General features: G+C 42.6%; 1 protein-coding gene across 16 annotated transcripts in view; it reads right to left on the bottom strand.

The window, feature by feature from the left end:
- rims1a (regulating synaptic membrane exocytosis 1a) overlaps positions 1-27,836 on the bottom strand; it is a 1,194,810-nt gene that overhangs the window by 270,229 nt on the left and 896,745 nt on the right. For 10 of the 16 annotated variants that reach the window (XM_085996611.1, XM_085996612.1, XM_085996617.1 and 7 more), the window contains 5 exons: positions 26,138-26,200; positions 19,763-19,840; positions 14,543-14,638; positions 7,770-7,859; positions 1,016-1,093 (listed from right to left, as the gene is read on the bottom strand). In XM_085996611.1, the coding sequence (XP_085852737.1) occupies positions 1,016-1,093; positions 7,770-7,859; positions 14,543-14,638; positions 19,763-19,840; positions 26,138-26,200 (405 nt within the window). The remainder of the gene's footprint in view (positions 1-1,015; positions 1,094-7,769; positions 7,860-14,542; positions 14,639-19,762; positions 19,841-26,137; positions 26,201-27,836) is intronic. The other 6 variants (XM_085996616.1, XM_085996623.1, XM_085996628.1 and 3 more) reach the window with 2 other exon arrangements.

Below are 27,836 nucleotides of genomic sequence, written 5' to 3'. Positions count from 1 at the left end.
GGGTCGAGTTGGAGGCTAAAGTATTAAAAATCTGAATCCCGACCTCAACCTGCCCACTTCAGCTTTTAACAGAGGCGGGACAGGGGTCAGCCAGCTAACCTGTTGCCAGGAGGCGGGTTGCCACTTCAAATATGCTAATGAGGATGGAAGCCTTGGATTTAACCTGCTTTGCAGGTTTAACTGTGGCAGGCCGTGATTCTTGGGGTTCGGGAATCCCGGCAACTGCAACAAGGTGAGGACAGCCTCGGTGAGCACTCCTTGTGGGCCCGGAGGTGCGGGAGTGCTCCCCCCCCCCGACCTGCCCTAGCTCCCCCACCATCGGCACTCACCTCCCATACAACCCTCTCCCCCGCGATCAGATTTCACCCCCCCTCTGGGGTCAGGGATCGAAACCCCCCCCGGAGGTGGACCCCCCATGGGTCGGGGATTGGACTTCCCCACCCCCTCCCCGGGATCAGGGCTTGGACCTACCTGGGGCTGCGGCCTCCTCTCCAGCATTCTCCACCCGACTAGAAGCCAAGCCTGTCAATCAGGCTGACTCCGGGAGGGGAACCTTCACTGACATCACACGCACGCTGTGGAGTTAAATCTCCACAACATGCGGGGAAACCCAGACTTCCCGCTCCCAGCTCGTCAGAAGATTAAAATTCCACCCCCCCCACCCAATATATCAGAACAGTTCTGTAAGAGATTCAGCTCTTTTATGCCTTTTGGACTCAGTTCCCCCTTTAAGTTGCTATGCTGCTGAGGTGATCTGCATTCGATATTTTTATACTGGGTTCTGATGGTGAAATTTCCTCTTTATAGTACCATACACTAAAATAGACTGGGAGACCTAAAATCTGAATGTAAATTGGAAGCAATATAACTATGGATCATATTGAAAACATTAGAAATACCAAATATATTTGCTATTGGAAAACACTAATTGAACGAAATATACTTAACTGTTCCAATTGAGCCTGCACACATTGTTTTACATAAAATTTCATGTACTCTTTGAATTAGTAAGTACCTGTCATCCTCTGGAGAGGCATGCTGGATGTGAATCCTGGGACTAGTAGGTCGTTTCCTATCTAGGGAGTGAAACCATCTGTTCCACCAATGAAACAGGAAGATACATAGACAAGTTAAATAGAGACTGGGAGCCAGGAACTGCCAGAATAGGCTTAGCGGTAGATGGCTGACTAGGAGTGTACCCCAGGTGTCTAAACACAAGTAACAGGGAGACTATCCTAATCTAGATCTTAGAATGATAACTCTGCACATGTGAGAATGATCCAGAGTTGGAAAATGGTGATGGCAAATCCACTTGTTATTGAACATTTTTAGCATAATATCCTGAGCATGTTTTGTTCAAATTTACAGTATATTGTTATAGATTCAAAGGTCAGTTAAAGTTTCAGTACACAGTGGGGGAAAGCTGGCAATCTGCACATGTCTGCTGGTGTTTGTTTTATACATCTCTCTGTGTTATCCCCTGCACATGTATGATGTATGTCTTTGTGATATCTCGTGCAGATATATGATATGGCTTGTCTGATTCATCTGTCTATGATATCTCCTGCACATGTATAATATGGCTTGTCTGATGTATCTCTCTGTGTTAACACCTGCACATGTATGATATGGTTTGTCTGATGTATCTGTGTTAACGCCTGCACATGTATGATATGGTTTGTCTGATGTATGTCTTTGTGTTATCTCCTGCAAATGTATGGTGCTGCTTGTCTGATATATGGTGAGGCCACCTATTACACTCCTTCTATGGCCCTGTCTATAAGCTAACATTGCACAGACCAAGGATAAAACATGTGACCTTCCTGGTCTATATAACACAGAATCACACAAGATGGTGCATCTAACCAGTGAGCCATCACAGAGCCCTGTGCACTATTTTTGAAGCGTGTACTTGTGCAAACAGTGGTGACATTGACTTTTCACACCTGCTCAGTATCACAGGTAGAAACCGGAGAATTTACACATTTATTTTTAACCAATTTGCCAGCACATGCTCAGGATTAATCTTGTTTCAAATACATTTATCTGTGGAATTGCCATGGCTGTCGCCATTGCGAATCAGCTGAGTGATGCTAGTGAAAACAGTGGTGACTTGACAGGAATGAAGTGAGATTGAAATGTGGTACAGGTACTGTTGAAGTCCTTCAGAATATACATCTAATGTGTAAATGGTGTAAAAAAAAATGGCCAACTGAAGCTTTACTTCAACAGCGGCACACAAGCTCTTTCAGAGCAGATACTAACTCTGCATCAAGGGCCTGAGAGTTGAGTCTGTGGACCTATGCTCACAGATCTGGTTTTACTTCATACATATGCAATATATATGGCAAATATTTTTGACACACTATGCAGATGAATTAACTAGGGTTATAAGTTTACGGGAAATGCAGATTCTCTGCAAAGCTGTGATTTCCCTTTAAAAGAGCCATGTGTCAGAAATCAAAGCTAACTAAATGAATTACTGGAATGCTGTTTTTAAAAAAAACTCCAACTTTCTCTGCTCATTTCTCTCCCTCCCTGCTCTCCTAAACACATTGGGCCCAAAAATCCTCAGACATGATGTGTGGTGGAGCGGGTATTCGAGCAGAGAAGCTAAAGTCAAGTCTCCTTGTGACGTCGGGCCTTTTGTGAGACAAACAGAAGTTGTGCCTGCCACAGGCTCCATCGAAAACTGGCAAAAGATGCTCTTTTGGGCGCAAAACCTGGCATTTCCTCCCTTGCTGTAGACTTTGCACTCACTTTAACATCCCACCCCTCAGATCACAAGGAAATTCAGGGTTATTGACTCCTTGCTGGGGTACAGTTCCCTGGGTGCCAGTCATTGTTCAGTACCTCACGCAAGTCATCATTCATCATAAGAGCCTGGACTATGAATGTCAGCAGCCATTCCAACCCATGGGGCATCAGAGTTGAACCTGATCCTGTCCTCACCTGCAATTCACACACACGCATAATCACAATCACATACACAAGCATGCACACACAAGTACACACGTGCACACACATGCATGTATGCACACATGCACATACATGTACACACACCCAGCCAATTACCCAAATGGGATCAGGAACAGGTTTCTTGCTAATTTCTCCTTTCTCACTCAGGAATCCTAAAGCCAATTGCAGTTTACTGTTAACCCAATGCAAATCAGTTAAGTCAACAGAGGCTGGGGATCAATCATCTATCCTTCTGGGTTCAAATGACTCAGCTACTCACTGTCTTAACCAGCTTAGCCACCAGAGAAGCTGAATTTGTTTTTTAAGGGGTCTATAAATAACATCAGACTGCTTGGAATCTTGATTCCAATATAGTGATCCTAGTTAGGGCTCTGGTATTTCAGGAAGGGTCAGCACAATGAACTACTGGTATTTAAAAGCTTTTTTGTTCTGAAATTTGATTGAGGTGAAGGATGTCAGTGTTGAGGAATGGAGCACTTTTATTTCTGCCACCCAGTGTCAGCATTAAGTACTCTAGGTCAATTACAGCCCAATTAGATACAGAGTCAGGGTCCCACCACTCTGCCCCAATCTCAGAAGCCTCCCACACTGCACCAGTTTTAATCATTTTAATTATGGCACGTAGCTCCTTTAAACACAAGCGAACTAGCTGAAAGGGTTCAGAGAGTTTGAAAGCAGGCGTGCTGGCCATCCAAGTCTTTACTTTCTTTGTGAAAATTTGTGTTTTCCCTTATCCTAACATCAGATTCTGTTCCATATTTTTTGTCAAATGTAAGTGTTACTGTCATTTCTTCAAATAAACTGTGCTTAAAATACATTAATGTTGTGTAGATACCTGTCTTGTCTGTATTGAAAGAATGTAGGTGTGATTGTTCATTGTATGAGTGAGCCAGTGGGAATTTAATCTTGTGTTCAAAGTTTGCTGGGCAAGAATATAAGTATTAAAAGAAACCATTGATTATGCAATAAAAAAAGGTCTCAGGAAAACCAGTTCTACTGGTAACCTTTTTGAGCAAGTCTGGGTCCTGGATTAGTCAAACTAGGTCATGCTAGTAACAAAAACCAAAAACACTGGCTGACCAAAAGTGACAGATATGAGGGAAAAGAGGATGAGATCAAGTAACAAGGAAAACAGAAGGATAAGAAGGGAATTACTAGCTTGACATTGTTTGACATCCAGTCATTCTTTTCAGTAGATGCACTGCTGTGTTGTGTCCGAACACATCACCCTCACATGCTACAAAACCACTCTCTAGCTGGGGCATCGTTCCAGTTGGCTGTTTACCGCTGAGCGATACAAGAAAACATCAAAGTACCTCCCGTCAAACTTGCAAAGCGGAGTAAAAGTGATCGAGTTAAAGCAGCTGAGAGTGGAAGAAGAGGGAGGAGGTATAGGCACCGTGGCAGCTTCCTTGTGCAGTGCTCTGAAAGTGCTGGATGGCTTCCATGCATTTCACCTGTTCAGATTAAGGCCAAACGCTGCCTTTCAAAGGAAACCACACATCTCTTAAATGCTCATAGCTTTTGAGTTGCTCTGTTCAAGGATCAAGCACAGCCTACGGAGAATAAATACTCCACAGAACATGGAGGAAGAGCAGCCCTTAATATGGTGACAGGTTGTAATTAATGCATTCATAGAAATTATTTACTTTTGTTTTCAATGCATATTTTGTTTTTCTCTAGTGAAATTTCTCTCCCTTACCAAGAGACTAGAGTTTATTGCTTTTGGAATAAATACCACTTGCATGCTTGTCACAAAGTAAAATACCTATTTGAAATGTTTTTGATAATTTTCTCCCCTTCTCTCCGGAGGGTGCTGGGTAAGGAATGTCGCCAGCCCTCCAGTGCCTCATCTAAGAGCCTGCTCTTCATAAGTGATCCTAGGCAATGGGTGTCAGCAGTCTATTTGATTATGGGAAGTCATCACAACTGAGTCTGATGCTGTTCAATGACTGGGGATCGGACCTTTTTGATTTTTCCCCTCTCTAGCACCCTCATGCTGAAGTCAACTGGCCCTGAGTCAGGCCAACCAATTCAAGCACAATTCATAATACTGCTTTGTAGCGTTATTGTAACACAGATTATTTTACTAGTTACCTACCATAATTTCGGATTAGGATTTGGCATCATTATGCAAAATACAGAAAGAAAATACATTTGTGTGTGTACCACCATATGTGAATCTGGAAGATTAAACCTGACCTATGATTTGAAAATTACATGCACTGTCAAATTTGAGACAGGCTGAACAAGGGATAATCCCTTTGATTAATTCTGTTGCATGGAAGCAATGAAGAGATGCTAATAACTATTAATGGCAGACCAATGAATTTCAAGAGTATTAATCAGTGAAGCCCTGCTGGTAGTGTTGTTTTAATGTTTTCATTTATTTTGTTTAAATGTGCATATGCTTGGGGACCCGAGTGGCTTTTGTGCCATTTAAAAAAAAATCAAAATCATGATATAGGGGGGAAGCGTAACACTGCTTTCAATCCTTGTGACATGTGCAGTCACTTTACCTTGTTGTTTGAGCAGAGATACAGTGGAATCAGCCTGTTAGTACAGTGCAAATAACAAACAGTGCCCACTGACCCCCACACCCATGTCCTCAAACTGTGCTTCCTGTACATTAAGTTCTGCACCAGGAGCAGGAGAAATTAAACTCAACTGCTTCATTCTGCATCCACTGGGCTGTTTCCAAGTTTGAGTCTGGATTGATTCAGATATCAAGGGAAAAAATGTTGTGATTGTCAAGATGGTGGGTGTCAAGATGGTGGGTGTCAAGATGATGGGTGTTAAGAGCTGGAAAATGTTTTGCATTTTGGGCACTTAGTGCCAGCATTAATCTCTTCCAGGCCAAGATAGGATGGCTAGATGAAGAATACAGACTGTAATAATCACCCCAACCTCAGAAAACCAATCCCTACAACAGCAGTGTAATATCGTCCCATTTCATGCTTTGTGTTGAAATACAAGCCTACTCAGACCTGGATTCAGGCTGCCAAACCTATTTTATGGAAAACATTCACTGCAAGCAGGGAAGAGAGACTGTTGTGCCATTAAACAAAGCTGGAATCAAAGGCACACCTCCAAAGATGAAAGGTCGGAGTGCAGTACCCAATCCCGAAAAAGAAATAACTAAAAAAATACACAAAAGTTCCCTCAACTAGAGTAAAAGTGACAAGCGAAACAAATTTAATTTTGTGCTTTATCTTGGGTCATATGGTCAAGTGACCAGTAGGGATTCTTGACAAGGTAAGAAGCAAAGTGATTTTATTTATTTGTGCTTCAGAATACTTGATGGTTACTGAGTCTTTGGTAATGCCGAAGGTGTTTAAATATTGAAGCAGTTCACAGAACTGCAGCTTTTCCATCAAACCCCAGTAAACGAGCAGCGCTCCAATCATTCTTTTAGATAATTACTGTCAATTGATTGCGCTGGGGTAATTTTAACCTAACCCATCCGGTAGCTTTGCCAACCCTCCAGGATCATCCTGGAGTCTCCAGGAATTAAAGATTAATCTCCTGAACACTGCTGCTAGCAATCCTGGGAGAAAAATCATAGGGGCAATAAAAAAGTGTGCGGTTTTTCTTCATTTTTTGAACGCTTTCATTTATTAGTTATAAAAATATTGGGAGATGGGGAAAAAAAGGCTTTGACTGACAGTCATAAATCATCATATTGGGTAAGGAAGAGTCTGTTTGCTTTCCAATTGGTGTGTGAAGGCGGTGCGCTGCGCGGATGGGCGTGTTGAGCAATCAATCGCGAGAGTGTGGGGGCAGGGCAATTGGAAGCAGGAGGTCATGTGATGAAACCACCTGGATTACATCCAACTAGAGTTGGCAACCCTATCGCCCAGTGGGAAACAGATGCGATTGGATTGGCAGCCTGTTTAGGCCATTTCTGCAGGGTTTCCGCCAGAGTTATGATGGGAGATCAAGAGCACCTCGCGGAAATTCCCTGCCATTGACTCTCACCAGGCTCCAGTTTCACAAGTGCCAGCCACTCATTGGTGCGACGAATAAATGGCCATTCTGAATTTGTGAGGCTAGGCAGTGAGTGTGAGTGTGAGTAGGCTATTGAACTTCTGAACATTACACCCCCATTCCGTCTTCACCTGATGCCCACACACACACAAATACTTCCCAGCAGGGGTAAAGAGACAGCAATCGGGAGCGGGAGACCTGACTAATGCTGCCTCAACTGAGATCAGCTAAGTGCAGACCAAGGATGGAGCCTGGGACTTTGTGTAGCTCAGTATCACATTGGATGGTTAACCCAACAGGCCCAAAAGCGATTATGGACCAAATCTTTTTAAAACGTATCTGAGAAACCCGGTTAAATACATGGGACAGAAACAAGAAGGATTTACTCTCCCTTTTAATTCTAAGAGAACTGTCAGGGCAATAAGGTGATAGAATATGTTTAAAGCGAAGTTTCAATTTCCAGTTCCTATTATGATTTTTAAACTCTAGTCTCTGAATGATGACATACAGTACCACCGTCAACATATGAAAAGCTCTCCACAGGCACAATCGCGAGACTGGAATAAGAAAATGTAAAGCAAGGGAAGCCAACGCTACTGAAATGGCAAGCACTCAATGCAAAAGAAATGCAAGAGGTTAAAATGGTTCAGGCCTGAGGATTCGCCTAAGCAAAAGGGCAGAAAACATTGTAAACACTGTTATAGTGTGAACATGACACAAATCCAAGAATCCTACAGGGTCATAGCTAAAGAAACATGGAATCATCAGCACAGATGACAAGGATAAAAAAGGGTTGGATATACCTGTCTCGGTCTGGTGACTGTAAACTAGTATCTGGTCTCAAACAGTTGGTGCTAGCACTCCTAGCCCTGTCAAGAGAGTGCTGTATCTCACTAATGCCAGTACATGGTATCCAATGGTGGAAGAGAAAGAGGACAGGAAAGGAAAACAAAGAAGGAATATAATGTTAGATCGTAAATCATAAAGGCAATGCACTTTTAAAAACATGATACAGAACAGTTATGATTTCAATCATTCAAAAATGCTGGAAAGTTGGCACGATGAATGTTAAAACAATTCAGTCAAAAAACAGAATCATGACACAGTTAAAGCAATCTTTGACAATCATTTGATAATGTTATACACAGCGGTATTAACCCTTTCATTAGCACAATTCAATATCATGAGCAGGAGTTGGTGTGCTTGGTGGAGTGTGCAGTGAGTGAGTGGTGGCATGGTTACATGGTTCGCAATTGGCATGCCAGTGATTGCTGTCTGTGACTGCACAAGATGCAGCAGGATCACATAAAAAGTGACAGTTTGATTTGGGTGATTTTAACTTTGAAAAATATCACTATCTTTGCTCAACCCCAAACTGTCCTATTTCAGGATCTGCCACTGGGCTGCTGAGCTTTTTGTGAACTACAGAAACACACTTGGGTCTGCTGAAAGGGCGGCAGCCATTCCTGCTAGGGTTTGGGAAAGTTAAATCTAGTTGGTGCAGTTTGTTAATTAATCTATTCATCAACAAACTACTGAGCACTGCAAAATGTCAAGGATCAGGACTTAAATGGACTAACAAGAGCTTATGTTCTATATATTAAAATGAAAACATTACAGGCTTCTATCATTTTGGTTTCCCCTAGAGTATCAATGTTTGTGAGTGGGTACCTTATCGAAATATTTGTATTAACTTTTCCTAAAGCTATGGTTTGCATAATCTCTCCAAGGGGAAATTCCCCTTGAACAGTGGTTAACTTGTTCCCATTTGAGCATCATTAACATGTTTAGTTTAAAACAGGCCAAAAACATCACTAAAATACAGCACACAAGGGTTTGACAAACACAATGCTCTAAAATGAGCACACAAAGGAATCTGAACCCTCTTCTGAACAAATCTACATACTATGTTATGTCACCAGCCTTTTACAATGAAATGCAGCAATGACAGAGTTGTAGCTCACCAAAGAGCCAATGACTTGGCAAAAAGCAGAAAATGAAAAGTTCCAGTTCTGAAACTGACTATGTAATACTTTGCCACAACTTCGGGTCTCCACGGGTGAGTACGCACGGGGTACTCACCCGTAGACCCAATGGAAGTGCCGGTTTCCTGCATGCACTGCGCATGCGCGGGAAACCGGCACTTCCGTTCCCCTGAACAAAGGGGTTCAGAGGTCGAACGCATGCACGGGAGAGGCTGCGCGTGCACATCGAACTTTTTTTTTTTACAGTTTTCCCGGGAGCGTAAGTCTCCAGAAGTTACACATTTAAAAAGCAGGCGTAAGGCCTGCTTTTTACAAAGTAATTGGTGAATTAATTAAAATTAATTAAGTTTATGTTTAGCCCCGTTAGAAAATAAAATTATTTTTTTCAAAAATTTAAATTATTGTTTAAAAAATGTATTTCATGTAATTTATAGTTTATTTAAAAAGTGATTAAAAAAAATTTATTTGAAGATTGGTGATGTTTTGGGGCCCGTAGTATTTCTAAGTTTTGACAGCTCTTCCTGTCAAACTTATGAATGGGCATTTCCCTGCTCTGATTAGCTCCCCATGGCCCACGTGATCCCAGGGGACGCATCGAACTAACTGTGCCCCTGGGATATGCAAGCACTGCGTGCCGGCAGTTGGAGCAGGCCCAGGATCGGAATCCCACGCGGGCCCACAGCTCAACGGCCGGCGCGCTAGGTAAGTGCAGGTCGGAGGCTTACACCCGCGGGAAGCCCCCGACCCGAATTTCTGGGCCGATATGTTTGTGATCTAGTGACTGTTAGCTTGAATTGAATTTGATCCTATTCATGACAGTATTCTCTCCTTTACGGGCATTATTTCCTCCAATCACTGACTGTATTCCCCAACACTGACTGTATCCCCAACATTGACTGTATTCCCCAACACTGACTGTATTCCCCAACACTGACTGCATTCCCCAACACTGACTGTATTCCCCAACACTGACTGTATTCCCCAACACTGACTGTATCCCCAATACTGACTGTATTCCCCAACACTGACTGTATTTCCCAACACTGACTGTATCCCCAACACTGACTGTATTCCCCAACACTGACTGTATTCCCCAACACTGACTGTATCCCCAACACTGACTTTATTCCCCAAAACTGACTGTATTCCCCAACACTGACTGTATCCCCCAACACTGACTGTATCCCCAACACTGACTGTATCCCCCAACACTGACTGTATTCCCAACACTGACTGTATTTCCCAACACTGACTGTATTCCCCAACACTGACTGTATCCCCAACACTGACTGTATCCACAACACTGACTATATTCCCCAACACTGACTGTATCTCCAACACTGACTGTATCCCCAACACTGACTGTATTCCCCAACACTGACTGTATTCCCCAACACTGACTGTATTCCCCAACACTGACTGTATCCCCAACACTGACTGTATCCCCAACACTGACTGTATCCCCCAACACTGACTGTATTCCCAACACTGACTGTATTCCCCAACACTGACTGTATCCCCAACAGACTGTATTTCCCAACACTGACTGTATTCCCCAACACTGACTGTATCCCCAACACTGACTGTATTCCCCAACACTGACTGTATCCCCAACACTGACTGTATTCCCCAACACTGACTGTATTCCCCAACACTGACTGTATCCCCAACACTGATTGTATCCCCAACACTGACTGTATTCCCAATACTGACTGTATTCCCCAACACTGACTGTATTCCCAACACTGACTGTATTCCCCAACACTGACTGTATCCCCAACACTGACTGTATTTCCCAACACTGACTGTATTCCCCAACACTGACTGTATTCCCCAACACTGACTGTATCCCCAACACTGACTGTATCCCCAACACTGACTGTATCCCCAACACTGACTGTATTCCCCAACACTGACTGTATTCCCCAACACTGACTGTATCCCCAACACTGATTGTATCCCCAACACTGACTGTATTCCCCAACACTGACTGTACCCCCAACACTGGCTGTACCCCCAACACTGACTGTATCCCCAACACTGACTGTATTCCCCAACACTGACTGTATCCCCAACACTGACTGTATTCCTCAACACTGACTGTATTCCCCAACACTGACTGTATCCCCCAACACTGACTGTATTCCCCAACACTGACTGTATTCCCCAACATTGACTGTATTCCCCAACACTGACTGTATCCCCCAACACTGACTGTATTCCCCAACACTGACTGTATTCCCCAACACTGACTGTATCCCCAACACTGACTGTATTTCCCAACACTGACTGTATTTCCCAACACTGACCGTATCCCCAACACTGACGGAACCCCCAACACTGACTGTATTCCCCAACACTGACTGTATTCCCCAACACTGACTGTATTCCCCAACACTGACTGTATTCCCCAACACTGACTGTATTCCCCAACACTGACTGTATTCCCCAACACCGACTGTATTCCCCAATACCGACTGTATTCCCCAACACCGACTGTATTCCCCAACACTGACTGTATCCCCAACACTGACTGTATTCCCCAACACTGACTGTATTCCCCAACACTGACTGTATCCCCAACACTGACTGTATTCCCCAACACTGACTGTATTCCCCAACACTGACTGTATTCCCCAACACTGACTGTATCCCCAACACTGACTGTATTCCCCAACACTGACTGTATTTCCTGCAAACACTGACTGTATTCCCTCCAATCACTGACTGTATTCCCACCAATCACTGACTATATCCCCACCAACCCTGACAGTATCCTCTCCATCACTGACTATATTCCCACAAATTCTGACAGTATCCTCTTCATCACTGACTGCTCCGGTGGTTGCATTCTCGTCTCCGAGTCAGAAGGTCGTGGGTTCAAGCCTCACTGCAGACCGGAGCACATAATTTAGGCTGACACTTCAGTGCAGGTCAGAGAGAGTGCTGCACTGTTGGAGATGCCGTCTTTTGGATGAGTCGTTAAACCGAAGTCCCATCTGCCCTCTCAGGTGGACGTAAAAGGTCCCGTGGCATTATTCAAAGAAGAGCAAAGGAGTTCTCTTGGTATCCTGGCAAATATTTATCCCTCAACCTATATCACTAGAAAACAGAGTATCTTGTCATTATTTCTTTGCTGTTTGTGGGACCTTGCTGTGATGCAAATTTTCTTCCGCATTTCCTACATTACAACAGTGACTGTACTTCAAAAGCTATGCAATTAGCTGGAAAGTGGTTTGGGGCGTCCTGAGGACACAAAAGGCACTATATCAGTGCAAGTTCTTTCATTCTTTCTTCTTTCCATTTCAAAAATGTTTTACACAAATTATATTGATGTGCCATCTATCGAACATCGATTTATGAAATATATTTACTGATGGCCTACTGGGGATACACTGCTTATGCTTCAGTTAACATATATGACTGCTTGCCTCTTTATTTTATGAAAGAAATAATTCTGAAATATTTAGGTTTATCTAATTCCATACTTTATGAAACATCGTCCTGAAGATCGAGTCATGGCAATGTTTGAAGGTGTTTCACTTTCACAATCCTTTTGAAAATAAGTTTAAAATAACAATGGAGACGCTGGGGTTGTTCTCCTTCGAGCAGAGTAGGCTAAGAGGAGATTTGAAAGAGGTGTTTAAAATCATGAAGGGTTTAGATAGAGTGAATAAAAGAGAAACTGTTTCCAATGGCTGAAGGGTCAATAACTAGAGGGCACAGATTTAAGGTGATTGGCAAAAGAACCAGAGGCAACATGAGGAAAAACTTTTTTACGCAACGAGTGGTTAGGATTTGGAATGCACTGCCTGATAGGGTGGTGGAAACAGTTTCAATAGTAGCCTTCAAAAGGGAATTGGATAAATACTTCAAGGAGAAAAATTGCAGGGGTATAGGGAAAGAGTGGGGGCGTGGGAGTAACTGGATTGCTCTTCGAAAGGGCTGGTGCAGACTCGATGGGCCAAATGGTGCTGTACTCTTCTATGATCAACCTTTTATTTTTCTCTATTTTAAAATATTTTTGATAAATCTTACATGTTGTTAACATAATTAGGGAACAAGTTTAAAGAAGTTACCTTGCCTTGATCTTGTGAGGCTTAGCAGACTCACACAGCTACAGTGGCAAAGCTACTGGAACACCTTAGGTTAAGGATTGTATCAGCAGGAATAGTACTTCAGATGACCCATACTTCAGGTTGAATACTGCTTGTCTAGTTCCCCCAATTTGCATTTACTGCTTAAGGAAAAACACTCGTAAAATAAAAATGTTGACAAAAAATTAAAGTTGGTAAAGTTTCTTTCTTTCGCAGTTGTCCCCCAAAGACACTGGTTCATTTGGAGTGCATTTCCATGGGCACCAGAAGCACTAAAGGACCCCAACTAAGTGGTCATTCTTGATATGTGAACTTGGACAATGAGTTTTGGTAGGCTAATCAACCATCACATATTACAGCTGAACCGTATGACATCCTTGCCCAACAACACTTCCCAACAACAGAGACTGGGCAAGCATCAATCAGGATCTCTGGCTGATTTACTCCATCTCCAAGCAAGCTATGTAAAACCAGTTGCAGAATCCTACCATTGGCCATTGGAGAGAAGCTAAATCAGCACAGACCTGGGAGTTTTTCTAATTGGTGTGAAACTAGGCACCATGGAGGTGCAGAAATATTTAGGGGCCCATGTACAAAAATCACTAAAAACTAATGGACAGGGACAAAAATAATTTTAAAAGGCTAATGGATTGTTAGTGTTCACCTTAAGGGGGCTGGAATACAAAGGGGTGGAAGTTATGCTACAGTTGTATAAAGCTCTGGTTAGACCGCATCTTAGGTACTGCATTCAGTTCTGGGCACCGCACCTCAGGAAGGATATATTAACCTTAGAGAGGGTGCAGCGCAGATTCACCAGAATGATACCGGGGCTAAAAGGGTTAAATTATGAGGACAGGTTGCATAGACTAGATTTGCATTCCCTTGAGTATAGAATATTAAGGGGTGATATAATTGAGGTGTTTAAGATGATTAAAAGGGTTCGATAGGGTAGAGAGAGAGAAACTATTTCCTCTGGTGGGGAAGACCAGAACAAGGGGGCATAACCTTAAAATTACAGCTGGGCCGTACATGGGTTATGTCAGGAAACAGTTCTTCACACAAAGGGTAGTGGAAATCTGGAACTCCCCAAAAAGCTGTTGAGGCTGGGGGTCAATTGAAAATTTCAAAACTGAGATTGATAGATTTTTGTTAGGCACGGGTATTAAGGGATATGAAATCAAGGCGGGTAGATGGAGTTAAGATACAGATCAGCCATGGTCTAAATGAATGGTGGAACAGGCTCGAGGGCTGAATGGCCTACTCCTGTTCCTATGTAGAGTTTCTTGGTCTGCTCAGTTGAGTGCCATACAGCAAGAGTCATACGATGGTCAATCTTTTAAATAGTTTGATTTTTTATCACGTATCAACTCGCTCTTTAAAAAGGCATCGTTAAACTCAGCCACGAGGAACCTAACAAAGTTCTATTTCTTGTCCTGCCGATGAGCACCAGGAAAGTGACTGGACAGACATCCAGACACTTTCAACCCTTCTTACCTAACCAAGAGTTCTGTAAATGACAGTATCCGTGATTCCCGTGTCTGAGAACTGTCCTGTCTAATGCTGGGTTTAATGCAGGCAGGCAAAGTGGAGCTTCAGAAGCAGTTTGAAAATTAAATGTTACAAGCAAATTATTAATTCATGCAGATACATATAATAATAATGCATCATAAATTAGAAACAAAAGATCAAATATCGTAAAATAATTAACCAGCATTATGAAGCATTACAATAGCATCTAGAAAAGTAATAAAAGACATGTTAAATACATTCCAACAGAAAGCAAATCAATTGAATAAATTAAAATAATCATAAATGTAATCAGTAATTGTTTGAGCTCCCTAGGGATAAAATTGGTGTTTTATGTTTCATTTTTACTAGAAATGCAATGAAAAAGTTATTAATGAAAAAAATTGACTGTATTGGAAATAGTTCCCCTCTGATAAAGTTGGTGCATAAAACAGTAAGTGATTGATAGGCAACAGTTGTGTCCCTTTTTTACAAATGGGCTGAGTGTTTTTTTGATTATTAAGAAATCTAATTGAGGAACAAGGTCCATAAGGGAAGGTTGAAAACAGCAACAAAAAAATTGGCTACATCAAAAAATATAGATTAAATGACACTTAAAAAGTGTACATTCCAAAAGAAAGTAAAGATTGAGGGAGTAAGGAATTCCACAGTTTAAAGGTGCTGGGAAAAGATGAACTCTAGTCGTGGATGCTATGTTGCCCAATGCTCTTTTCCATGGCTTATCCCTATCTCTGTAAGCACCTTTTGCGCTACAATCCTCCCCACCCCTCCCCCATGAACTCTCTATTCCTCTGACTCTGGCGTCTTATGCATTCCCCATCCCTTCACGTCAGCTGTGGCTGTGCCTTAAGCCACCTAGGCTCCACACTCTGGAATTCCCTCCCTAAACACTACTGCCTCTCCACCTCCTTTAAAACCCACCTCCCTGACCAAACATTTTGCCACCCGCCTCCTCCAATATTTCCTTCTTTGGCTTGCCATCCATTTCCTTTTCTTAAAGCTCTATGAAGCATTTTGAGATGTTTTTCTACATTAAAAGGGCAGCATTCTTAAAATGGTGGTCATGTCATTTTAGTGCCATAGTATAACAGCAGGATAAAATATTTCACAAGGTCTACACAGAGAAATGTAAGCCTCACAGTCGTGGACAATATAGAGAAAAGAAAGACAGGCTCGCATTTCTATAGCACCTTTCACGACCACCGGACGTCTTAAAGCGCTTTACAGCCAATGAAGTACTTTTGGAGTGTAGTCACTGTTGTAATTTGGGAAACTCCAATATTTACGGGGTGGGTGCGGAGGTGCGGGGTAGCATGGGGAAAACCCGGCAGGGCCAGGGACATGGAGATCCTGCCGAATTTAATGGCAGGACCTCATTATAATTTTGTTCTTCTGTTACCTGCCTAGCAACCGGCCAAATTGACATGGCTGGCAGGCAGGAAACCAGCGGCAGGAGGCTGCACCCAGACACCCTTGTGGACAGTCCCCCACCAATCAGAAGGGGGGGAGAGAGTGAGAGATCGGAGCTTGGCGGGGAGTGGGAGAGGGGGTCGGCCGCAATCGTGGCAGGGCGGAGAGAGAGGCCATGATCGGCAGAGGGGAGGCCGGCAAGTGAAGGATTTTGGGCTTTTTATACTTGTTTTAAAGACTAAAATAATGGACTTGGAATGAAACCCTTGCTTTCTTTGTAAATAGCACAGCTGCCAGATTGACTGAAGTCAGGATGCATATTGTCCAGGATGCTGAGAGAGAGAAACGTATGTGTTAGCCAGATGAATTGGAGCCTTCGTAAGATTATACCTGACCTGAAGTAACTGATGAGAAGGAACCTTAAGGGGCCATAATGTCACTGACTGTAACGCTTATATTTCTCTGTGCAGACTTTATGAAGTATCTTATCCTGTTGTTATAATATGGCACTAACATGACACAACTAAAATCTTTTACAAGGAGTGCTGTAAAATTGGCACTTAACTTCTTGAACCAGCAGCTCTGGCCTCCCTTTTACTGACACTTCCCATTGACCCTGTGTGGTCTGGCCTCGGTCCTGGTGCTCAGGCATACATAACCTGTTTGTGCCCACCCACATTACACCCTCGAACCCTGCAACCCTGACACCACCTGCCCACCTGAACCCCCCCTTCCATACTTACCTGGACCCCTCTTCCACTCCCCCCCGATCACCCCTCTGCTAGCTAAACCTTTTACAAGGTGAATCCTTTGCACGTACTTAAAGTAATTAGATACCACATACGAGCATACAGTATTAACAGCAAACCAAGAGTCTCCTTCTTTGTCTCAATCATTTTTTTCGTGTTTTATTAAACTTAACTGTCAGGTCATTGTGGACAAATTCCACCACAGCAGCATACGCTTAAAGCAGTTATAATATAAAAACAGAGGTAAATATTCAACTTACGTCCAAAATGGGAGCAAAGTCTGCACAGCGACTGCTCTGTGCATTGTTCCATGACAGCCTGAGGAAAAGTGCTCCAAGCTTCCTAACAAGTCTTACTCTATGGGGGAATTTTAACCTCAGAAAGTGGGCAGGTTTGGGTCGGTGGGAGGTTAAAGTGTTAAAAATCCCACCAACCCACTTCTGGTTTTAATGGATGTGGGACGGGGGCGGGCAGCCAACCCGCTCCCAGGAGGGTTTGTTGGCACTGTAAATATGAAATTGAGGCTGGAAGCCTCGGATTTAATCTGCTTTGTAGGTTTAACTGTGGCCAGCCGGGGTTCAGGGGCCTCAGGCAACCCAAGAGCTCAAGGGAGGCGAAGACAGCTTCAGAGAAAAGGTAAACCTTTACACACCAGGGTCGGGGATCAGACACCTCCCCCATGCTCCCACTAGCTGCTGCAGGCTCCTTATCTGCAGATGCGGCCTGACTGGAAGCCAAGACTGTCAATCAGACTGACTTCCGGGTGGGGATCCTGTTAAAAAAAGTCGCACACTGTTGAGTTAAAACTCCACAGCATGCGAGGAAATTCCGAGTTTCCCGGCCGAAACGCTGCCCCCCTCCCCATCCCCCACGGGGCCATAGAATCTTACAGTACAGAAAGAGGCCATTTGGCCTATCATGCCTGTGCCGGCTCTTTGAAAGAGCTATCCAATTAGTCCCACTACCCTGCTCTTTCCCCATAGCCCTGCTTATTTTCCCTTTTCAAGTATTTATCCAGTTCCCTTTTGAAAGTTACTATTGAATCTGCTTCCACCATCATTTCAGGCAATGCATTCCAGATCATAACAACTCACTGCATAAAAATTTTTCTCATCTCCCCTCTGGCTCTTTTGCAAATTATTTTAAATCTGTGTCTTTTGGTTACAGACCCTCCTGCAACAGTTTCTCTTATCATAACCACTAATAATTTTGAACACCTCTATTAAATCTCCCCTTAACCTTTTCTGCTCTACGAAGAACAATCCCAGCTTCTCTAGTCTGTCCACATAACTGAAGTTCCTCATCCCTGGTACCATACTGTTAAGTATCCTCTGCACACTCTCCAAGGCCATGACATCATTCCTAAAGTGTGGTGCCCAGAATTGGACATAATACTCCAGCTGAGGCCTATCCAGAGATTTATAAAGGTATGGCATAACTTCCTTGCTTGTGTACTCTATGCCTCTAGTTATAAAGCAAAGGATCCCATATGTTTTTTTAACAGCCTGATCAACGTGATCTGCCACCTTAAAAATGTGTCTACAAACACCCCAGGTCTTTTAGTTCCTGTACCCTCTTTAAAATTGTACCATTTAGTTTATATTGTCTCTCCTTGTTCTTCGTTATTAAATGCATCACTTCACACTTCTCTGCATTAAATTTCAGCTGCCACGTGTCTGCCCATTTCACTAGTATGTCTATGTCCTGCTGAAGTCTGCTACTATCTGCCTCACTATTTACTACATTTCCAAGTTTCGGGTGATCGGCAAACTTCAAAATTATGCCCAAGTCCAGGTCATTAATATATATCAAAAAAAAAAGCAGCGGTCCTAATACCGACCCCTGGGGGACACCACTGCATACTTTCCTCCAGTCTGAAAAATAACCGCTCACCACTACTCTCTGCTGTCTATCCGTAGCCAATTTTGTATCCACGCTGCCACTGTCCCTTTAATTCCATGGGCTTCAATTTTGCTAATAAGTCTATTATGTGGTACTTTATCAAATGCATTTTGAAAGTCCATATACACATCAACCACACTACCTCATTATCCCTGTCTGTTACCCCTGTCTGTTACTTCATGAAAGACTCAATCAAATTTGTCAGACATGATTTGCCTTTAACAATCCATACTGGCTTTCATTTATTAATCCATCAGATTATTGGCTCTAAAAGTTTTCCCACCACTGGCGTTAGGCTGACTGGCCTGTACTTACCAGGTTTATACCTCTCCCCCTTTTTTGAACAGGGGTGTAACATTTGCAGTCCTCCAGTCCTCTGGCATCACTCCCATATCCAAGGAGGATTGGAAGATTGTGGCCAGAGCCTCCGATATTTACACCCTTACTTCCCTCAGTAACCTAGGCTGCATTCCATCTGGATCTACTTTGAGCACTATCAACTTTTTATGTACTTCCTCTATCTATTTTTATCCTATCCAGTTTCTGTACTACCTCCTCCTTTGCTATGACATTGGCAGCATCATTTTGTTTTGTGAGGATAGATTCAAAGTACTCATTTAGTACCGCAGCCATGCCCTCTGCCTCCACAAGATCATCTCTTTTTGGTCCTTAATCGGCCCCACCCTTCCTTTAATTATCCTTTTAATGTTTATATGATTATAAAAGACTTTAGTGTTCCCCATTAGGCTACCCGCTAATCTTTCCTCACACACTTTCTTTACCCCTCTTATTTCCTTTTTCAGTTCTCCTCTACTATCTGTTTTCAGTTTGATTCTCTGCTGTATTATGAACCTGACATTTATCATAAGCCTCCTTTTCCTGTTTCGTTTTAATCTCTATATCTTTCGTCATGCAGGGAGCTCTAGCTTTGGATGCCCTTCCTTTCCCCCTCACAGGAATCTGTTTAGTACTATTAGTATATCTAGTTTTATTGTATTGCGGTATATTAATTGACAGCTTGGGCCGAAGACCAACTAAAACTACATAAATCATAACAAGCTAACTGTATTATTTATTCCCTTCTGTGTCCCAGAGCAATGTAATATTTGTGATCTAAACTTCTTACCTGTATATGTCTTGGTGAAAACCATTCACCAGTAATGGCATCTTTGGAGGCAACGTTTTACTGGTGTTAAGTGACGTTCTGGTTTGGGCAGAATAAATAGAACCAAACAGAAAATGTAAACAGAAAAAAAAAATTCCCTATCAAACATATAACTAAAGCAGAGAACATAACGTGAGCTGAAGCACAACTTTAGAGCAAGTTACCATTGTAATCCATTCAATCATTTGAATATTAATAGGAATAACAGAGACGTTTTGGATTGTCACAGAAAGAATGCAATAAAGTTCATCATGCCATATCTAGACCTGAATGGTAAAACTGTTCAATGTGCCATATCTAGATCAGCATGGAAATAATGTTGATTATGAAAGGAAGGGTCCCATACTCACTATACTTCCGATCGGGGATGTGGCCTCAGAAATTACTGTTGCCAAATGGTGAGTGTTTATGTAGATGTGGCATTGATTTACTTTCCACTTTACAAATATCTGTGGCTTCAAGGCCATGTGCTATTCCTCACTTGTGATGCAGCTTGTGACAGTCTTGAAATAGCAATAATCTCACTTCTCCTACCACTCCTTATTCAAGTATAGTAACTCCAATCTGGCTGCCATCCCACTGACAGTATAAAGACTACACAGATCAAAGTCAGGTTGTCTCCCAATCTCTCCTCATCCTCCTAGACCTCTTTACTGCCTTCAATTCAGTCAACTACTCTATCTTTCAATGCCTCTCTCTGCAGTCCACCTCCAGGGACCTACAAGTTCATTTCTTACCTAGCTCAACGCAGTCACAACATTACTGCCAATGGCTTCTGCTCCTCTGATCACACAGTGACCTCTGGTGTGCCCCAGGACCCAGCCTGTGCCCCTCCAGTTCAACACCTGCATGGTGCTCCTTGGCGACATTGTTCTTGAAGCACAGGGTCAGCTTCCACATATATGCTGACAACAGAGGAGTCCAGGAATCCAGCAAGTCAAATGTGAGCAGAGGTTCAGCCATTAAAAAGAGCACAGTAAAAACACAGAACTGGGTTTTTAAACTTGTAGCTTGAAGTTGTAGCTTGACTTAAATGCACTCACTACTGGGGACAGAGGGCCTTACCGTTAAACTTACTTCTGAGCTGGGAGAGCAATAGCTCCCCTCGTAGGAGAAAACAGTGGAGGAGAGGAGACTGGGGCGGGGGTGTAGGCAAGGGCAAGAATGGCAGTGGGTGGCCATGGATAGAGTTGCAAAGGAGACCTAAGTAGGGAGCTGCCAACCTGGGAGCTATCTTTCCATTTTACTTTCACAAAATATACACTGGCTACAATTCAATATGTGGTGGGGGTTATTTTCCTTGTTCTAATGCCTCATGTTCCCAGGAGTTAAGGACAAGAAATAGGAGCAGTGACCCCCAATTACTGGCTTACCACACTGTTTACGTATGATGGACAGTTCCTGAAGCTGAATAGATGAGGGCGGGAAGCTGCTGGCTGAAACAAGTGAAACCTTTTAAATTTCATGCAGGTGACACAGAAACAATGCCTCCAGAGTTCTTTTTCAGGCCTAATGCTGGGCGAATGCCCATGGAAACTAGGCATCAACCGTTGCCAGGTTGCACCTTCAGAATGGAGGATCCGTCAGGGGGCAGACAGCAACTTGCAGCAATGCAGGGCCATCTTGCTACCATGACCTGGTTCATTCTGCAACCTTGTCTATGTTAATTAAAGACAACTTTAATTAAAGACATAATAAAGAATGTTATAGAAGCTATCTGTCTAACTGAGCTCTATTTTGCCCCTTAATACATACAGCCTGGGTTGGAGGACTTGGAGAGGTATGAAGATGTAAATAAGGTAAAATTGATGAACAGCTGGCTCATGACAGATAAGAGCTTTTATATAAGGAAGAGCCAAGAGAGTGTTACAGACAAACCAAGAACTTAAATGTGGCAAAGCAGTATCAGCAATATTATCTGGCTGCGACAGTTTACTTCTGAACTGGGAGAGCAATAGCTCACCCACTAGGAGAAAACACATTTGCTTTACTGAATAGCTGCTTTGGTTTCTGTCTCTTTCTCAGTCAGTGTAGTTCTTTATAGAAAGGTAGGATCTAACAACTGGTAGAAATATTTCTCTTTGTACCAGTAATCAAAGTGAATTAATAACAGACATGAAGTTCTGGTTGTACATGTTAATTGAAATAATGCTGCAAAATACATGCAAGTTGCGACATGATAAAAGCACGAGGCCAAAAACCATTTATCTGACATTGCTCTCTTCTCAGAAAGTTGTCGAAGCGCCTGTTCCATTGTAATAGTTTAACGGCCAGTGAAGTTACAGGAGCACATGGGTGGAAATGTGCTCTTCTTGGGACTGCACCTTTGTTAGCGATAAAACTAGCAGCCAATTAGAATGTAACTGCAATAATGATACTTTTAACACTTCTCAAGCAACATACAATCTACCTAATTGGCGTAAAATTCAAAAAGTGCATTTGTCTAATGTGGAGGGCGTAATTTTGATGGTTGAACAATAATGAGAAAATACCAACACCACTCTCCACTTGCTGGTAACCTGAGCTACGGAGAAAGCAAGCACATCTTAAGAGGGAGAACAGCTTCCATATATGTAAAGGAGTTGCTAAGCATGGAACTGTGTTACTCAAAGAGTAGCGTCGCCTCACATACTAGAAGGAGCTGGCTGGGGTCTGTATGAAGTTGTTAAACTTAAGAGCACAGGTAAGGCACAGGGCATGTAAAGGAGAGTAGTGGTTGTTAGAAATATCTAAAAACACTGTACCAAGACACAGAAATGTTAGCAAGGATGTAGAAAAAGAATGCATTCGAATTTGAAATAGTAGGGATATGCAAATTACATTGTAATGTCATGAAGAGGGAATAAACTGGAGCAAGCAACTTCCATGAGCCAAATTAATGTGCATCAATTCTCACTGCTCTTATGTTTATAGACAAAACTCACACATGACAGCACCATGCAACATCACACCAGTGGAGGTCTCCCAGACATTGAAGAACCCATTCTAAATGAGGAAGCTCTAAATGATTTATTGAGGAGAGACAGCTTGAAGGCACAGGGAGTAGTGATTGGAGAGGTGTGAAGAACTACCGGCATGTTTCATAAGGTAAATTCTGCAAAGCCTTAAAGGGCCGTGTGATTTTCCATCCACTGTTATAACTTTTGGGTCTGCATGAGACTTTTTTCTAGGTTCATCGTCATCAATCTCACATGCAAGTGGGCCCACTGTCCCTTACGATCAGGTGCTTACTTTTACCATTCAATATCTAGTCATATTATACTAGGGGTAGTAACAACAGAAATCCCTTATGTGAAATGTATGTTGTAATCTCACTCCCCTGTCTCTTTAGGTTTTCTCTATGCTCACTCCAAGCTCATCCTGCTCCCTTACCTCCATTCCCAGGAAACTGCTGACCACACAGCTTCCCTTCCTGGCCCTGATGCTAGCTGACTATTCCAACGCACTCCTGGCCAGCCTCCCACGTTCTACCCTCCGTAAACTTGAGTTCATCCAAAACTCTGCTGCCCGTGTCCTAACGCACACCAAGTCCTGTTCACCCATCACCCCAGTGCTCGCTGATCTACACTTGCTCCCGGTTAAGCAACGCCTCGATTTAAAAATTCTCATCCTTGTTTACAAATCCCTCGATGCCTCGCCCCTCCCTATCTCTGTAATCTCTTCCAGCCCTACAACCCGCCAAGGTCTCTGCGCTCCTCCAATTTTGCCTCTTGAGCATCCCCGATTTTAATTGCTCCACCATTTGCGGCCATGGCTTCAGCTGCCAAGGCCCTAAGCTCTGGAGTACCCTCCCTAAACCTGTCCGCTTCTCTTTCCTCCTTTAAGGCACTCCTTAAAACCTACCTCATCTGTCCTAATATCTCCTTATGTGTCTCGGTGTCAAATTTTGTTTGATAACGCTCCTCTAAAGTGCCTTGGGATATTTTACTATGTTAAAGGCACTATATAAATACAAGTTATTGTTGTTGACGTTGTTCTATGTCCTCAGTCACTTCTCTGCAGCCTTTGACATGGTCAACCACACCACCCTCCTCCAAGTCTTCTCCTCTATTGTCCAGCTCAGCGGGACTGCCCTTGTTTGGTTCCACTCTTACCAACCAACCATAGCCAAAGCATTTCCACGAATAGCTTCTCTTCCAGCCCCTGCACCATCATCTTCAGAGTCCCTAAGGATTCACCTTTGGCTCCTTTTCCTCATCTATCACCTGTCCCTTGGCAACATCATTTGCAAACATGCAGTCAGCCCCTTCATCTCCCTCTTCTCAATTAAGACCCACCTACAAACCCACTTCTTTAACCAAGCTTTTGGTATACTCTCCTAATACCTCTTTCTTTGACGGGGTCCTTTTTATCCTTGCAACTCTCTGAAATGCCTTGGGATGTGTCCCTATATTAAAGGTGTTCTATAAATGCATGTTGCTGTTCCTCTATGTATGTTTTTCCAATCTGTTAAAAGATGGACTAACACTGTAGTGAGACATGGCCAAGCTGATTTATTTTTCACAGAATCTGTGAATGAGAAGAGGAATGATTACAGCGAATTTCAACTTATTTTGTAACAATCCGCCTAACAGAAAATACCAAGAACATTTCACTGTCCTGATTAGCAGGCTAAATATAACTTTTCTGACCAGTAGTTTCTCTAAAATGAATTGGTACTAAGCTGAAGAAAAGAGCTTTCTGGCTCTGGGTCTGACTTCCGTACCAGTTCTCACAGACTGCCTCTGCAGGCCGTGTTTCTTAGCTGGACAATAGTGCAGAGGTTTGACTTCTGGACCTCCCTTCCCCAGTTCTCTGTATCCAGGGTATGGCCAGTTGAGCTGCCAATCAGACTGACTCCCCCCACTCCCCCCAGGAGTAGTTTCCTGCCAGACAACCCCATGTTGAGCTCACATGAATGCAGCCTCTCCAAACATATCATCTGTGAACGCTCACTGGAAGTGTTGAAATGTGATAATGTCTCAAATGATAAGGAAAGCAGTTTTAATGGCTGGCATTCAGAAGATCTGCAAGGAATCTCCTGTTCTCCTGTCATAACTCAAGCAGGAGACTGGCGCAACCCACAAAAAAAATCAGTGGATACCAATGAGAGTACTGGGTTACGCTGTATCTCATGTTTTTTGAGGGTTCTGTCGCATTCCCATTGGAGTTACGTGGGAGACCAAGTGAACCCCATAGAGTTTTAGTGTGTTAGTCTCCTACTACTTCAAGAGCTCCAATAATTTTTCTTTGTCAAAAATAGCTACACATTGGGAATTAAAACTCAATATCCTGACTTCATATCAAAACATTATTACAAAAAAATCCTTCAAGGACAAGTAATGAAAAATCCCTAAATGCAACATGGTACACCGCTCCTGCAAAGTCACATTTGCTGCTTTGTAGATCTGGCCAGGATCCTCCTTGATGTTCTGGAAAGGTCCTGTACAGGCCAGCAATGTTGAAAGTGCATTGCTAGTTTGTACAGGTGGACTAAGAACTCAGCTCAGCCTGACCAGACCCAAAAGGGAGAACTAATGCCAAACGTCACTGCTGGGAGCTGTTCATAATTGATGCCGGTAGCAGGTTTGGTCCAGGGCTGTAAACCTCATTCCTTACTGCACATTTTAGAAACAGCTATTTGGTTCAATGGGAACCAATCAACTACTTGTGGATGCTTTCAAGGGAAAACAGTCAGAGAAGAGTGATTATTCTCTCAATAAAAAGACACTGAGACCAGCAGCCCCTTTCTATAGCATCATTTTTGGGAGCTATACGTAAATGCAGTTTTCAGCAAGGCCCAGCTGTTTGTATAGATTTTGAGTTAATGAAGGCATTACCAACATGGATTAAATAGCAGAGGACAGTGTGCTTACATCATAGTGTATTTTCATAAAGGGTTATTTGTATACATCTAACATCTAGCAAGGATGTGCTTTAAACGTGAAGTGATATTAGGGAACATAATTGCAGGCCGTATGGTCAGGTGTATGGTCTAATAAACTAACAGCTGATATGGGTGGATCCTCTGGCTCAGAAGATTTTTTTTAACTAAATTTAATTTATATCTGAGTGGCATTGTCAAAAATCTGCAGAGCACACCAAATACAAACTATGAAAATGATTGCCGCTCAATATTATTCACCACAAGGATGAAAGACAAGATAGCAGAAACACAAAGTGTAGCTGTTTTTAAAGCACAACAAGATGTCTATCAATGAATTCATACATTTTTACAACTGAAAACCATTATTATGACAGCAACACTAAACCAATGTAAAAAAAAGTCATTCACAGATTACCTTCATTTACAGAATGAGAAAGGTGTCTTGAATGCTGTTGGGCTGCTATATTTACCTGGCAGTATGCAGGCACTCTGCACTCCATCCTCGTTTTGCTCTGGGCAGCATAAGGAACTCGCTGCACAGACATGATGAATGGGGTGCAATACAGTGAGGAGAAAAGATGGAGCAATGAAAAAGAAAGTGAGATCTGATGAAGATGTCACTGACAGTGAACAAATCAAAACCTTTTCATTGTACGTTTCAATGATACAAGCACTTAAAATCTGCAAACAAACAGGCCAACATTTTATTTATCGTGATAATACTGCAGAGAAAATGCATTTAAATGCACCATGGCACTAAGTACAGAGCAGCCCCGTGAATTAATGTTCAATTTAATTTAACTGGTTTTCTGGAACCATTCCATTCTCCATGCAGAAGAAGAAAACAGCCTGACATTATCGGGAAATGTACCTTTCATCCCAGGTCAGATAGCAAGGGCAAAAGAAAAGGATGTCTTCACTGCACCCCCAACGCCACCTTGGAAACCGTGTCCATTAGGTTCAGAATTGTGCAAGTTGATTTATTTCCTAACAAAAGTTTTTCACAAGACTCACTGGCACAGTGCGGCAGTGTAAGTGCAGAGGAGGCAGGGGTTTATGCACTGATGTAAATTCACCTGCAGGTCTTCACTTATACCAGTCCTGTCCCCTCAACAGCAGCACAGTATAAACATCTCATCCCCATGAGAAGAGATCAACTACAGTAAATGGTTTGCCTGCGATTCTGTTACGTTGGGACTGTGGACTGTAACATAATTGCAATTTACCTGCAGGGTATCACTAATAAAATTTGGCTCTTAATTTTTCTACAAAAGTCCTGACAAAAGTACAATATACAAAAGGATATCAAAAGTGTGACTTGAAGAGACAGTGTTTATTCTATCGCACTACTTAAATGATCAATTATAAAGCTGAACTATAGATTATAGCTCAAACTTTAACAAAGCTCTTTCTACTTTTATTTGAAATAAACCTGGTAGAAACAAGGTTGTTTTCAGGAAATCTGTCAAATCCAGTGTATAAATCACACCCCACATCTCTTTGGATTACATCTCGAATTTTCTGTCACTTTGCCTGACTGACTAACCTATTAACACCAGAGAAGGACTCACTATGCGGAACTTGGAATTTTGCGATACTGGCACAAGAGCACCTCAGTGGTCATCAAACCCAGCAAGCAGGCTGAAGCTGTACCTTTCCCAGTGCTTCACAAATCACTCTATTCTGCCTCCTTCATATTTGTTAAGAACAAAAATATAAATAGAGGTGCAACATAGACTGGATTTTATGGAGGGTATATGTGGACCGGATGATTTTCTGTTATTAATTTTAAATTAATATGGCTACTACAGGAAAAGTTCAGGCATATACAAAGCTAACCATTGTAATACTGTCTCTCCAGCAAACCTAATCTAAATGGGAGACCCCAATGCTTTTAGTAAGTAGAATTGGCACAAGAGATTGGACGCTACTGTTGTTTATAGACATCCAATACTGTTGCATTGTAACACCTACCAATACATATATAGCACAGTGGGATGCCATTCGGCCCATCGTGTCTGTGCCGGCTCTTTGAAAGAGCTATCCAATTAGTCCCACTCCCCTGTTCTTTCCCCATAGCCCTGCAATTTTGTTTTCTTTTAAGGTATATATCCAATTCCATTTTGAAAGTTATTATTGAATCTGCTTCCACCACCTTTTCAGGCATGC

Source organism: Somniosus microcephalus, chromosome 9 (genome assembly GCF_052327205.1).
Source record: "Somniosus microcephalus isolate GS21.2 chromosome 9, FLI_Smic_1.0, whole genome shotgun sequence".
NCBI lineage: Eukaryota > Metazoa > Chordata > Chondrichthyes > Squaliformes > Somniosidae > Somniosus > Somniosus microcephalus.
Note: the sequence above shows the minus strand (reverse complement) of the source record. Positions and strands in the feature narration are given on the sequence as shown.